The 16,900-nt window shown below is 38.5% G+C and overlaps 2 protein-coding genes across 32 annotated transcripts in view; both read right to left on the reverse strand.

Annotated features, from left to right (window-relative positions):
• The window catches only part of MICAL3 (microtubule associated monooxygenase, calponin and LIM domain containing 3), a 216,465-nt gene that overhangs the window by 167,968 nt on the left and 31,597 nt on the right, over positions 1-16,900 (reverse strand). The window lies entirely within an intron of this gene.
• On the reverse strand, positions 1,563-2,384 carry LOC113419349 (ATP synthase peripheral stalk subunit OSCP, mitochondrial-like). Its single transcript, XM_087969129.1, is given in 3 exon segments — positions 1,563-1,825; positions 1,827-2,114; positions 2,258-2,384. Coding segments are annotated over 3 exon segments (621 nt in total). The 5' UTR covers positions 2,356-2,384; the 3' UTR covers positions 1,563-1,590.

Below are 16,900 nucleotides of genomic sequence, written 5' to 3' on the forward strand. Positions count from 1 at the left end.
AGGAAGCAGAATCAACCCCACACTTTGGATTCTCCATCCAGCATAATGGAGAATCCCCAGTTCACAATTATGACATCACTGCATCCCGTGATGACATACCTGCCATTTGCAACCTTCACAGTTAGCTCCCAACAAGCAAAGTCAAAGGGGAAGACTACAAGTGGCAATTATATGTGATTGTGGGATAGTGTGATCACAAGGGATTTGTCTAACAATGATACCTGGAGCTGCCAGAACTGCTGTCATAAGTTGGTATGGTCGCAAGATGTTGCATATTATAGCTACATTGCATAGCCATGGAGTTCCTGATTCCAATTATCATCGATAAGTGAGGATTGCTTGTAACCAGCAACGCCAACCAAATAATTTTGCATAGTGGTGCTTCCATTTTCGAAGGCCAGACAAGAATTACCCAGATTTATATTTATATTTATATTGGAGCTTTCGTATTTTATCTTCTTCTGAAGGAAACATGCAGACTTTTCCCAGAATAGTTATAAAGAAATCAGTAGACTTTCTTTTCATTTTTAATTAACCATGATTTGTAATCCATTTAATTCCAAGTTAATTTTATGATTTAACAAGCCAGGATTTTCTGAGCCCATTTTAAGAGGATTATGTTGGCCTGCTCTCTTCCAGACAGATATTTGTGGCTCTTATTGTTCTAAGAATGCCTGTAAAATCTTGCTCTTGTCATCTTAATTAATTAAAATTTTATTTTTTAAAAAAAAATGATATGGAGCCTTATAAGTACCATCAGAGTACTTATAAGTACTAGAGTAATTAAGTACTAGAGTAATATAAATGCTAGAGTATTTTGTTAAGGCTAAATAAAAGAATGTTAGGCTTGGACAAAACAGCAAGGCATTATCTGATGCCACCACAAACAAAACTTTTCTGAACATCTTAAACAAGGCCGAGACAAGAGCTTAATCTTAACACGATCGCATATAAAGGTAGTCCTCAATTTACAACCATTCGTTTAATGACTGTTTGATGTTAGGACGATGCTGAAGAAAGTGACTTGCAATCGGTCCTTTGCACTTATGACTGTTGAATTGTCCCCACAACCAAGTCACTGTGATTCGAGTGCTTGGCATTTGGCATGTATCTACAATGGTCATAGGCTTCAGATAATGGCCCATCTGCAATCTTCCCAGAAAGTTCCCAACAAGCTGAGTCAATGGGGTAAGCCAGATTCATTTAATGATTATGGCAAAAAGGTTGTAAAATTAGAAACAACTTATTTAGTGACCACCTCGCTTAGCAGTGAAAATTCTAGTACCATAACTGAGCCAAAATTGTAGTCATAAGTCAAGGACTACCTGTATGTAGAAAATAGATTGGCAAAGTCAAGGGGAGGAGTCAAACAAGGCACAAATTTAGAGTCTCTACATAGCCACAAGGGGACAAAGACCAACCTCTCTTTAATGCATTTCACCCAGATACAAACCATCAGTCTGAAAAGATTCCTATTCATACGCTTGACCAATAAATCAGTAATTTTGAACTTTTTTTTCATTAAACATTTTTATTGTTCTCATTATAGACCTTACAAGTTTTTAATGAACATTCATAACTGGATGGACATTATACAACTTCTTGCATGATCCTCCTCATGTTTTGAATTTTGGTCTTTGTAGACATGTCAATGTACTTGTCTCCAATGCTGACAATCATTCCACCCACAACTGATGGATCAGACTTAATTTCCAATTTTAGAGTTTCTCCTTTGGCTAGAAAACCATTCAAAGTTGTTTTCAATTCAGTAAGATTGGCCTCATCCAAGGTCTGAGCAGTAGTTACAGAGCACAATATCTCTCCTACCAAATGCAGAAATTACACCCGGAGTGTAAGGCAACCGACTGTTTTCAGCAAGCGTTTTGACAAAATTGATGACAGTGAGAGGAGACATCTTCTCTTTAAGTAAAAGATCATTCATAACCTGTTGTTTTACTTTGGCCTTTACATAAGGATTCATGACAATGCCGGATAATGTAGGCACCTTCATTACTGCCAACACACGAGTCAGTTCTTTTTCTACTTGATCCAATTTCTTCTGCTTAGAAGCAGCAGAGTAGTGTGCAGTGGCATATCGGCCTTCTAACCCAGAAGTCTCCAAACTTGGCAACTTTAAGACTTGTGGACTTCAACTCCCAGAATTCTCCAGCCAGCTATGCTGGCTGGAGAATTCTGGAAGTTGAAGTCCACAAGTCTTAAAGTTGTCAAGTTTGGAGACCTCTGTTCTAACCCATAGATTTGAATTGGGGGCTGTACTAGCTTGGATGCTGGCCTAATAACAGAGGTACTGAAGTGACGCAGCTTCAAACCCAACCCTGCCACCAAAGCTGCCATCTTCTCCTCTGTAATTTTGAACTTTTGTCTTTGCACCAGACATTGTATTCCTAAAGCAAATTTATCTCATTTATCTTCAAAAAAGGATGAATCTAAGAGTAAAAAAGAACTTTGATTTTGCTACCGACTCTCTCTCTCTCCGCTTGGCTGTATGTTTGAACATTTCACAATTCAGATAGCAGTTTGGAATGCACAAACCTACCGTATCTAAAGCTGAAAACAAGGACATGAAAAAAAAACCAGCTAACCTATAGCTAATGTTTATCTTTGTTTCCTTTTCATGAGCTGTTTGGCAAAGGGAATGAGCTTTGACAGAAATAGGGCAGATCTATTTATAGTACAGATAGTCCTCAACTTACAACAGTTCATTTAATGGCCATTCAAAGTTATAACGGCACTGAAAATGTGACTTATGACTGTCTTTCAAACTTTGTAGCATCTCCATGATTATGTGATAAAAAAAAAAATTCAGAGGCTTGGCAACTGGTTCATATTTATGACGGTTGCTCTATCCCACAGTCATGTGATCAATTTTTGCAACCCTCGGATGAGCAAAGTCAACGGGGAAGCCAGGTTCACTTAACAATCATGTTCCTAACTTATCAATTGCAGTGATTCACTTAACACCCGTGGCAAGAAAGGTCGTAAAATAGGGCAAACACTCAATTAACAAATGTCTCACTTAACCACAGAAATTTGGGGCTCAATTGTGGTTGTAAGTCGAGGACTACGTGTCTATTTTGGTCTAACAACCTACACACTTCCCTGGCAGCAAGCAGATAACAAACAGTCTTCTCTAAGCTGGTGACCTCCACATAAGTTGATCTATCGCCAACACGTTGCTCCACCGCCATGAGTAGTAAGTCAAATAGTTGGCAATTCTAGGACTTGTATCCAACACATCTGGAGACAACCAGTTTGGGAAAGGCGCTCTTTCAAACAAACACTCAAGTAACATCTGTAAAGCCTGCCAACATTTTGGATCTTGGGCATTTGGTGAGGCTTTGCTAATCTCGTTGATTAAAAAGCTCAACTGTTCCATGGGAAGTGAAGTGCTCCAGCTCTCTGGTTTCCAACATTCGCCTGATACACCCTCATCAGATTCCTTTGTAAATGTTAACAGCTGGTGAGGTGTTGAAAGGATGCATTTTTGTGTAAAATATACTGGAGTGGTTCTCTTATAGTTTTAAGTTATGGCGTTTAAAAACACAACTCAGCAGCTTCGCAGACCGATTTTTTTTTTAATACAGGAGAAGTTATACATTCAATTCAGTAGCAATAAGGAGAATAAGAAACGAGGGACAACACTGGGGCAGCATACAGGTAAGTCCTTGACTTACAAAGTACGACCCTAACCGACCCCAAAATTTCTGTGGCTAACTTAATTTTGCCCCATTTTATGGCTTTTCCTGCCACGGTTGTTAAATAAATCGCTGCAGTTATTAAGTTAGCAACACAGTTGTTAAATGAATGTGGCTTCCCCACTTCGCTTGTAAGAAGATGGCAAAAGGTGATCACATGGGCCTGGTACACTGCAACTGTCATAAATATGAGTCAGTTGCCAAGCATCCAAATTTTTGATCATGCAACCATGGGGATGCTGCAACAGTTGTAAATGTTGAAAAAACGGTCATAAATCACTTTTTTTCAGTGCCATTGTAACTTTGGTCACTAAAAACGAACTGTCATAAATTGAGGAATACCTGTACTCATATCCAATCTGGGAGGGCTGGGGGGGAAGGAAAATTAGCCTAGAATTGGAATTAGCTGTTAAGGAAAAAAAGTTCTTTTCTTTATTCATGATAGTTCTAACTTCAAGAGGGCTCACAATGGAAATACAACTTAAAACCAAGGAAAAGCAAATATATAAGAGATCCATCATTGAAAGTCCAGGGAAAATCCAACATACAAGTAATTTAGGACAGCTCAAAAGGCAAAAGAAAAAGAAAATGGAACCACCTCTTTTTTATGCTAGTGTTTCCAAGTTCAAAGACCCAGACCAACAATATCTGGGGAGAAAGTTACAGAATTTGGTAGCACTACATATCAAAAGAGTTTTCTCTGCAGTAGCTATCTACCAATCCTTACTCTTGACCTCTAGTGATAAAATGGATTATTATGCAATAAAATAACTTGCTGCATGTTTGCAAATCATTCCCAAGGGGAAAAAAGTGGATTACTAGTTTCTGTAAGGATGTATCTTTTGCATTTTGAAAACCCTATATTTTACATCAAGGAGGGGAAGGGGAAGAGGACAAGGACAGGAAGGAAGGAGAAGAGGAAGAAGGAGAAAAAAGGAGGAGGGAGGAGGAGAAGACAAAAGACTTCCAAAAATGCCAAGGGGGAGCGTCTTGGCAGTCACCAAGAGTGAAGTTTGACTTGAAAGCACAGGAACCTGAGAAGTATGTATTTATTTCAATCTCTCTTCTGAAACAATAAATGCACTTTCTTAAATGGAAGTCTTGAATGAATGGCATTTTTGGCCTAAAATCAGGAGCTCTCTTTAGTGTCTCTACTTAGGCATTTCCCCATGATACAAGCTTCTAAAAAGAGAATACTATTTAGAACACTATATAGAACACAGGATACTATTAATTGGATTTTGCTGCTCTGCTTACCAAGCTTCTTGGCAGTATAAAAAGGAGATAAAGTAGAACTAAACACAAACACATAAAATACGTTGCAGCTTCTCCAACCTCACATTAAGATATAAGTACAGAAAGTTGCCGTACAGTTTTATTATATTTTGGAGAATTGATAAAGCCAAAACCAAAGTAAGCCATTTTCAAAATCTGCATATTTATTTGATAAAGGCAAAAGTTAAAAGTGCATTTTTTTTTCAGATTGAAATGAACAAATTTGCAGAATTCTAATTGCAATCCTTCTTCTCAAAGTCCTTATCTGCGAATGCTTGTCTAATATGAAATCATGATGACTAACAGCCTGGTTTTTTTTTGTTTTTTTAAAAAAGGTTCATATAAAACATAGATCTTTCTATGACAACAGCCCACAAAACTGCATTAGACTTGGCAATAACATGTCATCATATGACCTAAGTCTGGTCAGTTAGGGAAGAGACAATAAAGGAAAAGGAATGTTCTTTGCTTGTTTCTCAGAGCATATTTCTTTATTGTTGATACAGCTTTCTTTAAATAAAATGGAAAAAATGGGAAAGCTGTTAAAAGTACATTAAGTAGACAGCACTCTCCTTAAACAATAAAAAGGGCACTTCATACAGAATATGAGTATAAAGGAAAACTGATATAATCAAGAACTGAGTCCTAATTTTTGTTACAAACAATTGCCACCTGTTTGATAGTACTTTTAGAACCTTCCAAATACTCAATTTAACATCGCAAACATAAGGAATGGTTGGCAAATGTTCCACAACTTAAAAATGATGCAAAGAGACAGACAAAGGTCATAGTTTTGACACCAAGAGTTATGGCAGGCAAAGATCTATGTTCAAACCCAACATTACCAAGTCAGGGTAGAGATAGCTGTCTGAAATCACAAGGGATTTGAAATGTCTGCTCTGGAGTCATATGCATATTTTTAAGTTATGATTTCACCAACCCAGCTCTGCTTAACCCAATCTCCCTCCAGATGTGCCAAACTACATCTGGACATGGTGAAATTGAATCCTGTAACAGCAAAGTGAACAACCCTCCCATTCCCTATCTATTTGTAGGCTTGCCCTTCCTCAACCAATGGTCATTCTATCTCCGAGTACTAAGGAGTTGTAGACCAACCTGCTTAGATGCCACGTTAGGAAAATTTCCTGAAATCTTTCAGTGACAGAATGAGGATTATTCTGGTTGAAATCTCAATGGTACTGGTAGCTCTAAGAAGAGATAAAAACAGTTTCCAACACACTGATACTGAGGAAATCAAAATGTTTATCAGCTCTGTTTAAGAGTCTGTTTTGATCTTGTTTAAAAAATAATACTTCTACATAGATTTAAATATACTACTTTGGAAATCAAAATATTTCTTAGCTCTATTTAAGAGCCTGCTTTGACCTTGTTTGCAGAATAATACATCTATATAGATTTAAATATGCCACTTAGGAAATCAAAATATTTATCAGCTCTATTTAAGCTGGCTTTGACCATGTTTGCAAAACAATACATCCATATAAATTTAAATATATATTTACTCATTCATTGCTTGTGGGAAACTTCCAAGGGTGAATAACCAACAAGATCATTCTGTGCCTTTGAAAAAATGGTGTGCTTCCTCCCAAGTGGGTGATATGAAACTTCCAAACTAAATTCCCTTAAGGTATTTCCTGGAGGAGTTTAATCAGGATTAACCAAAATAGTTAGTTTGGTGCACTACTGTAAATGATTACATTTGCAACAAGAGACTGCTGCTTGCTTTGAAATGCTATTATTTCGTCTGTAAACTCCATTAACAATGCCATTCTGTGCTCCTGTTTAGCGTGGGAGGGTTATTCGGATAGCGTGGCATCTATTCAACCCAGGGGGAAAAAATGAGGGTGGTTGTTTTGTTTTGTTTTTTAGAAACTCCTTTAGGGTGGTTTTATGAGGAAATAGGCCTTCCACATCTTAAGCCATAAATGACATTAGTAGAGGTAAATCTGCCACCTGAAATCTTCCTTCATCCCTTTTGCTCGTTCTAGTCAGTAGATTTATCCATTGCCATAATGTTTTTTGAAAGCTCAAACTGCCCAAGGAGTTGCTGATTCAGTTCTACAGAGGAATTATTGAGTCTGTTATCTGCATCTCTATAACTGTCTGGTTTGGCTCTGCAACCAAACAAGACACAGTCTTCAACGGATAATTAGAACTGCAGAAAAAAACAATTGCTACCAACCTGCCTTCCATCGAGGACCTGTATACTGCACATATCAAAAAGAGGGCTGTGAAAATATCTACAGACCCCTCACATCCTGGACATAAATTGTTACAACTTCTACCCTCAAAACGACACTATAGGGCACTGCACACCAGAACAATTAGACACAAGAACAGTTTTTTCCCGAATGCCATCACAACTAATTCCCGATCAACAATTCTGCAATCTAAATGAAGACATACATTTGCATATGTTTTTAACTTCCTTGTGAAATCTAGGGTTTTAATATTTAGAAGGCTGAGTTGATATGTGAGGAAGCACCATTTTGCTGGGCCTTTCACAACCAAGTGTTTAAAGACTGTTGGAGTAAAAACAAAACAAAACTGTAAGACTTCCCATTGCTTTTTTGGAAAAACACATCAATGTTTTCTTTATAATTTTATTATTTATTTATTTATATTTTCTATTCTTAACCAAGGCTCTGGGCGGTATACAATATAATCAATATAATCAATATATACACAACCCACAAATCAAACATTAAAATATTAAAATTAAGATTAGGAAATTTAAAAATGTAACATCGCAGAATAATTTAAATATCAAATAATTTAAAAATTACTGTAGAAACTGTTATCTTTTCTAATCAATAAGGAAGTTTAATGAAGAATGTCAATAATTTGCTTTAGTCCAAGTCAGTGCATTAGGCAGACAAATTCAAACACAAAAATGTACTAGAGAAAAAAAGTATATAAGCACATATAATGGTAAGAGACTATGGTAAATATTAGATTATAAACAGAACATGTAATTCATCATAACTGAAGTATTCATAATTAAGATATGCCAACACTTGCTTTTATAAGTAGTTGTTTAGTTTCCTGGGCGATCAATGTTTGAGAGTTTTTGCTGTATTCATGACTTACAGATTGATGATCTTAACAGGATGTTCTCAGCTGGCACAGGATTTGCTGCTTAAAAAGAGAGAATCTACTTGGGCAAACCGCAAAAAACATAATATATGAATTACTCATAAATGGAAACTTATACAAAGAGAGAAAAAAGAAAACTATGGTTTGGAAATGTCGTGACTGGCCCTGAAAAGCAGCTTTCAATGAGTTAACTCTACAACAATTATTTTTTTCTGAATCATAAATTATTGTTATACACCGCTGTCATGGACAAAATAGGAAATAAATGATTACCCGCTGAATTCCACAATAAGTATTATGAAATGCAATATCCTTTTAGATTAATTTTTTTCACAAAGATTACAAGTTTAAGCAAATAAAAAAACCAAACACTTCTAAAAGTTTTCTTTCAGCAACAAGGTGTAGCATTTCAAAAAATACAGTGTTTATTAAGTACAAAACAGTATTTATTAAGAGGTTGTTTGCCCAACTGAAACTATCAGCTCCTGAACATCTTAAATTCCATACAATTTTCCTTTCAATATCCACCAAGATTAAAAATATATTAAGAGTGTTCACTCTTACCTAGCTGTGGTTTCTGATAAATAGCAACATACCATGTCCAAAAACACTAAACAAAAATACTAACCTAAACAAATATATATACAAGAAATGGCGAGCTATATCACATTATGGTAAAATAGCAGATATAGCTGAATGTGCAAAGGCTATTATCTTGGTTCACACATCATGCTAAGCCAAGGTTTCCTTAAACATGACTTACTTAACCAGTTCCAACTGATTGGCTTTGCATAGCCATAAACCATAGTTAATAAAGCTGTGAGATTTGGCTCACATTCTCCTTCAATTTGATGCCCTGCAAATATTTGGGACTAGATATATTAGCCTTTTAAAGAACAATTATGCTAGCTGATGCTGATGTAAATTCTCATCCAAGAATTAAGAAAATCAAATAATAAAGCAAGTTTGCGCGTAGTGGTTAAGGCACCAGGCTAAAAACCAAGATATTCAGAGTTCTAAATCTGGTCTACGCACAAAGCCTGTTGGGTAACCTTGGGCCAGCCACACTCTTTTAAGCCCTGGAAAGAAGGCAATGGCAAACTACTTAAAAAAAAATTAGCAAGAAAAATGCAGGAACCAATATTGGCAGTCACCATGAATCAACACACACACACACACACACACACACACACACACACACAAAATACCACTGACTTGAAGGCAATAATAATATATAGAAATGTGATACAATACAATTTTATTTTACTCCTACAAGAGAAAGAAAAGATCCATGTTGAGGTTTAATGGATCTCAACATCAAGAGGCAGGCAGAGTTTAAGCCAGGGATGTCAAACTCCTGGCCCGCTGGCCATGCCCATGCCTGGTTTAGCGAAGGGCGGGGGGGAGAAAGTCCCGATACGTCACGTGATGACACCGTGATAATGTGAGTTTGACATCCTTGGTTTAAGCAATCAAAGATGCAAACTCAACTTCCTAACTTTCAAGAACACAAGAGGCCACTGAAGCTGGCTGAAATCTTTTTTGACTCTGGGTAGGGATTTTAACGGCTGGCATGAAAGCACAAAACCTTCCTCAGGCAAACTAATTGCATACCAATCTTCCAAAACTACCCCAAACCTTGAAAATCAAGCTGAAATCACATCAAGAATTCAGTCATTTTGCCACCAAATGTCAGCATTATTCTTGAAAGCAGGTGAGATTGCTTACATATCAGATGTTTCTGGTGGCAAACAAGTAATTTTATTAGGGTTATTGACCCAGACAATTCAAAAACAAAATAAAACATACATAATAGACCTGTGAGCATGCTTAGTTTATTTTTCTATTAGCTGAAACACAAACTCTGTAGGCTTCAATTATAAGCTTAGCAATGGAAAGAGTTATTTTAGGCTCTCTATTCACCAAAAACATACACCATATGTATTATTCTTCTGTCCATAGCAGAAATGGGCTAAAAGGGGAGGGGGCGATTTACCAAACTTTACCCTCCAACACCATTGATAGCAAGCTATTGAACACCAATAATGCCCTATGAAATTTATTATTTCTAAGTTTTTTTTAAACATACAATGCTAGTTTAAAATAAAATTTTGCTATAGCAGATGTATTCCAGTGAGACTTTATTACATTCTGTATTTCTACTTCAGGATCATATAAAGTAACTAAACTGGTGTGCAAGTTGTATAGCTCTATTTAGACCAAGATGCTCTTACAATGGTAACTGGCACCTGACCATCACCCAAGTGGTTTATTACCACACATAATATATAAGGCTAGATTTAAAATTGATTTTAGAAAATAGAGCTGGCACAGAATTTGGTGGCCAAGTACATGGGGAAAACCATGCTCTTATATATGCTGCACTAAATATCTGAGGGGCTGCCACAGAGAGAAAGGGGTCAAGCTATTTTCCAAAGCACCTGAAAGCCACACAAGGAATAATGGATAGAAGCTGAACAAGGAGAGATTCAACCAAGAAATACAGAGAAATATTCTGATAGTGAGATCAACCAACCAACAGGACAGCTTCCCTTCAGAAGTTGTGGGAGCTTCATCACCGGAAGCTTTCAAGAAGAGACTGGACTGCCATCTGTCAGAAATGGTGTAGGGTCTCCTGCTTGGGTGGAGGGTTGGACTAGATGACCTACAAGGCCCCTTCCAACTGTATTAATCTATTAAAAAGATGCCAGTGGGCTTTCAAGCCCAAATCAAAGACCTGGTCATGACATCCTGTACAAGTCCTGTACAACATGGCACCAAATCAGATCAAGGACCATCTTGTCCAACCTGTTGGTCAGATTGGTCTTCTAGACAAGGCCTGTTAAGGATTCTGCTCCCTTGAGGAATCCATGGGACAGCGACAAGATGCCAAGCTTTCTTGACTTCAATCCCCAGTCTGTGATACTGTTTGTGGCTGATATACAACTGTTCTCTTTGCATTCAGAAAGGTCTAAAATGGTTTTTAATCCAAGTGACCTTTAGACCAACCTATGACTTTTGGCTGATATAACCTTTTCCCAGGTTCTTTCTTCCTCTCTCCCAGGTGTGGCCGGTTGTGCCAGCTTTCTCCCACCTGATCAGTCTTAGATAGTCAGGACTCACAATTCCTGACCGCCATGAAATTCAACCAATGCCATTCCCAACACAACTGAGAAATATTGGGATGGGGATGCATAGAGTCCCAAGATTACTCACTTCTCTTTCTTAGGGATGGTCTAGCAGTAGGAAATTAACACACCCGCCCCCGAAAACAATAGGATCTAGGCTTTAGTTAGCAGGTCCCATTTCTTGGAAAAAGGTTTTATTTCATGTTTGTGATAAAATGTTATACTTTCAACCTATGGTTTCATGCTTAAAAGTTGAGCTTTCGCGGGTGTTACATTAAATTAAACATTTAATTAAAATAAATAAATATGCTGTAACCTTAGCACTTATGAACAGTATGTGTTGGCTAGAGTCTCTTCCATGCTAAGTTGAACTGAGGACACAGCGGTATTTGTTCTCTTTTAGTCTTCCCTCAAATTGCCACCTCAGGGGCAAATTTTGGCACCAATGTTAATCCTTGAAATTTTTATGTCTTGTTCTGCTGGTGCCTGGCTCTACTGACAGTCAACGCCTTATAGCTGACTGGCCTGTTAGTCAACAGAACTCTGAGCTATCTGTCACTATTATTTAAGTCAAGTACTTACTCCCCTTGGAGCTTTTTCTACAGAGAATCAACTTAAAATCCACATTGCTTCCTGGTTTTAAGAGACAGACGGAACCCTTCATCAAACTAAAGAAGAGTGATATATTCTCATATGTCTTAAAGCTCAAGGGGTTCCCCCCCAATTCTTCATGTTTTACTTTTTGGACAAGACAAGCCCAAGCTGACAGAGGAAATGGAACAGGAGGAGGAAGAGTGTGAATAGTCCTGGTGGCAATGACATTAAATGGGTTGTAAAAGTAGTGCTCAACTTACGACTACAATTGAGACTGCAATTAGAGTTATAAGTCATTATGATCTTTAAGCAGGTTACTACTGACTTTCAACATTTTTTGCTGCAGTCATTGTGCAAGCATTATGCCCAATAGGCAGGTTTTCAAGAAAATGGAAGTAAACGCTGGAAACCTACAAAAAATGTAAAAAAAACCCTGCATTAATGTAACAGCGAGCCATTGCAAATTTTTGTGAAGGTGAGCTGGTTGCTAAAGAGACAGAATGAGATCCCATGGCCAGTATGTGTGTGTGTGGTCATCGTAACTTTGAAATTGGGCCATAAGTACCTTTGGGGGAAATCTGTCATAACTTCAAATGGTCACTAAATGACTAGATGTAAGTCAAAGACTACCTATAGGAGGAATAAGTCTTTACCTATTTGCTGTTGGTCAAGAAGAGCAAAATGTGGAAGGTGAAGGATAATAGGGAGAGTAGAAATATTGGGTGATCTGGGTCCAGACATGTGGCTTTAAGTAGTGGCACAAGACGGCAGGTGACACAGGAAGAAGACATAGGGTGATGGGTGGCAGCAGGGATGTCAGTCAAGAAACTCTTGGGTAGTAGGGGCAGTGAAAAGAAACAGTTGGAGGGGTAGCAATAGCTGGGCAGAAGAAACAACAGGGACAGACTTCAAATCCAACAGATTTATCTCCTCTTTAAGTGAAAGCCAAAAAAGCCACTGCAGCCAAAATCCATTACATCAAAATCTGTTGAACTGGGGTTTTACTATATGATGAAAGCTTTAATTCCAACAGTAAATTGCAATAGCTGAATCTGGTGAACAGAGGGCCTTTGGAGCCAAAGTTTAGTAGGCATTCACTGATCTTAAGTTGGCTGTTCAAGCGACAGGGATTTTTATACACCCCACAACTAACTTAATACCATCTTTTGCCTCTAATAAATCTATGTCAGTGATTATCTCTTTATAAAGCCATGGCAGAAATACAAATACAGCTCTTGAATTTGCAGGGCTAAAGTACAATACTTGCATGTAATTAATTCTTCTGCCAAGAATCTTCTTCCACATTCAAGCTGTGCAGAAATTGAAAGTTTATTTCTGAGCACATCACTGATTATGACCTCTTTAAGACAAGTATGAACTCTATTTTGTTCCAAATTTAGCTCTTGAAAAGAAATGTATCCGTTATGTAAGACGAACATTACTGACCTAACTTTCTGAGCTCCTCAGGGAAAGATTTCTTAAGAATATGTTAATGTTTTGCAATTCCTCGGGGTGTGTGTGTGTAAAAATAGGTTAAGAAATTGAGGAAGCAATCGCCAGACAACGCCAGATTTTCAGGTTTAAGGCCAACACAAGACTGAATATCCAATGTTCTCCATTTTATTGTAAAAGTTGGAAATTGGAAAATAGTTCTAGCCAACATTTTAATTTTTTTTAAATCATAAGAATTGTGATGGCTGGTAGGTTTAACCTTAAACCCATGTCAGGTTCTCACTGGCTTTGCTAAATTAGGCAATGATTCAGAAGCCTTAACATGTCCAGGACTTGTCAATAAATATTATTTCAGACAGTAACTGGAGCCTATTACCTAAGACATAATTGGTAGATCTGCATATATTAAATAAATTTTGGGCCTCTTCAACAATAATTCTGCAAGCACTGCTACAGCTGTGGATTTCTAAGATTTTTCACTTTTCACTGTCCCTTCAAATATAACATTGTGAAGCCACAAGGTTCCTCAGGATATAAATATGAACCTTATCATAAAGATGGTAGTATATTTACATGAGGACAGCTCAAAGTTTTCAGCTGGGATTTGCTAATCTGCCTTCCTATCACTTCCTAACTTTGGCTGAAGGAAAAGAGAGAGCAAAAGCAGAATTAATCAAGGGCAGGAAATGAAGAGGATTTAAAAAATAAATGGGAGGAAAAAATGAGTCCAAAACTTAAGATTAATCAAGGGGAAAGTGTGGGTGGAAAAAGGTGAGGAAAGGATTTTTTCCTGGCAATAGGGGAATATGTTTTCCCTTATCTTTCACCTCCCTTTAGACTTTTATTTTCCCCCTCATCAAAACATGTACTCCTACCACTTTGAATCTACTAGATCAGGGGTGTCAAAACTATTTCATTGAGGGCCACATCAGGGTTGTTTGACCTTGGGGGCAGGGGGCGTGGCCAGCCTGATGTCGGGGGCACTTGTGGCGGCCAGAGCGTTCTGCCAGCGAAAACGGGCTCCCGTGCTCAATTTTTGACTGGGACGGCCTCCTAGGACCTTCTGCCAGCAAAAATGGAGTTCAGGAGGGCCATATGCGGCCCTTGAAAGCTCCATTTTTGCTGGCAGAAGCACCACAGACTGGTCCTTCACTGTTTCCTGGGCGGCCCCATAGGCCAGGTGTAAGCATTCCATGGGCTGGATCTGGGCCCCAGGCCTTGAGTTTGACACCCCTGTGCTAGATGTTTTTGTGTACTAAACTCTCACTTTTAAAGAATTTTTTAAATAGGCTTCCAAAACTGGTGAACAGTTAGCAGTTCTGGAAACAATGCTGTTTAATTATATCAACTAAGACTTGGTCACTAGTCATGCAGAATAAGAGCTATGCTACACAGAGGTACATCATGCTTAAATTTACAGCTGAATGCCCAGAAGCTCTGGGCACATCACAAAAGTCTGCAGGGCTCAGAGGGACACCTGTACAGTGATACCTGTACAATGACATGAGCAGAGGAACACAAGGTACACAACTGTATCAGGTATCTCAATGTAGATACATGATTGCAGCATTTGCACAATCAAATCAACACCCATGTGTTGTCATTTGGTGTTGCTAAAGTTTGCAGTGAACGCAGTAGTTCAACTATTATTTATAAATTAATACCTAACATTAATAAAGATAGGACCTCCAAAATTCTAAGAAACTAGACCAAGATAGTTAATACAATTTAATATAATGAATATGGATGGCTACCTAAAATTGCGTATTTATTCATATCTTTACCTTTCAATAATTCTACACTTAGTTTTCCCAACGGAAAGTCTAAAATCCTCTCTCAAAATGAGTATCAACAAATAGAGGTAGTCCTCAACTTACATCCATTTGTTTAGTGCAGGAATCTGCAACCTTAAACACTCAAAGAGCCATTTCGATCTGTTTCCCACAGGAAAAAAAACACCAGGAGACACAAACCTGGGTGGGCGTGGCCAACTCAATGTCAATCACTCCTACCAACAAGGGCTGGAAGAAAGTCCAGTAAAAGTGAGGTGCCGGAGAATCAGCCCCGGCTGCTTCTCCATCCCTCGTGATCGCCCTTAACTTTTCAGGCCAGGCGAGGGGGGGCAAGGCAGGGCGAGGGGCAGGGCCAGCCAGTGATGGGCCAGGGAGCCGCAGCAGAGGGCCCAAAGAGCCACATGGGGCTCTGGAGCTGCTGGTTGCTGACACCCAGTTTAGTGACTGTGCGAAGTTACAACGGCACTGGAAAAGTGACTTAGGACCTTTTTTCACACGTATGACCATTGCAGCATCCCCACGGTCATGTGATCAAAATTCAGATGCTTGGCAACTGACTCATATTTGTGACGGTTGCAGTGCCCCAGGGTGACATGATCCCCTTTTATGACCTTCTGACAAGTAATGTCAATGGGGAAGCCAGATTCTCTGGGTTACTACAACTGCAATGATTCACTTAACAACTGTGGCAATAAAAGCTGTAAAATGGGACAAAGCTCACTTCACAACTGTCTTGTTTACCAATTGAAATTTTGGGCTGAATTGGGGTTGTAATTAAGGACTATCTCTAGCACAGTTAAAACTGCTTGAAACTCACTACAGTGGTTTTAAAGAGCTTTAAGAATGTCAGGGAGGGAAGCCAACCATCTTTCCAAGCATAAAAGTGAGTTTAGCTTACTCTGTTTCCAGTGTTCTTGAGATAAATTTGGAACCACAAGCAGAAGCATAAACACTAATAACCTTACAGGTATAGCAAAGAGATACTATTTCTCCTATAATCTATTAATAACAACCTCCCAAGCTTTCAGCTAGGCAAATTAGACAAGACACTAGTCTACTAGGCCCAACAGCTGTTGTTTGACAAAGGACAGCATTTGAGTAAAGCTGTCTCTCACCTCCACGGTTGCTTTCAACAGACAGTAAAACTCCTTCTGGATTTACAGCAAAGGGGGGGAGGGGCGTTAGATAATGAATAATCCTTTGGAAAGGTAGCTTGGCAGGGGGGGGAAAAAACACACACACACACACACACACACCTTTCTGGTATATTACAAAAACATTCCCAGATACAGAATGGTATTGACCTCCAATCGGACTAGAGAGACAGGTCTAGGAGATCAACTCTATGATCAAAAAGCCTAACAGCTGAAACGGGACGTGGAAATCTTGGGTCCATAGCCCTTCTCGTCTGCAAAACTGAATGCCAGTGGAGGCATACACTACTAGATTTTAAGAGTCTTACAAGGTTGCTGGAAGAAGAGAAAGATGCCTTAGGTGCATCGAATCAAGGATGGCATGCAAAAGTAATTTAACAAATAAACCTCATTTTCCATTATTTCCTCCTATAGCTAAGAGCATAGATCTCCAACCTTGGCAACTTTAAGACTTGTGGACTTCAACTCCCAGAGTTCCTCCCTTGCCAAGGTTGGAGAGCCCTGGTGTAGATGGTCTTCCTCCAATTCAGAAAGGAAAAAGATCTCCAGTAAAGCAGTGATAAGGACACATAGGGTTTCCATTATTACTCCAAATGTTATGTAAGACAGAGACCATGCACGTGTAAGCTTTCAGTGAGCACACCATCATATTCAAGACCTTACACAGTGCT

The sequence above is a fragment of the Notechis scutatus genome, chromosome 6 (assembly GCF_049901735.1).
Source record: "Notechis scutatus isolate UNSWTSFEM ecotype Mainland chromosome 6, rNotScu1.2, whole genome shotgun sequence".
NCBI classification, from domain to species: domain Eukaryota; kingdom Metazoa; phylum Chordata; class Lepidosauria; order Squamata; family Elapidae; genus Notechis; species Notechis scutatus.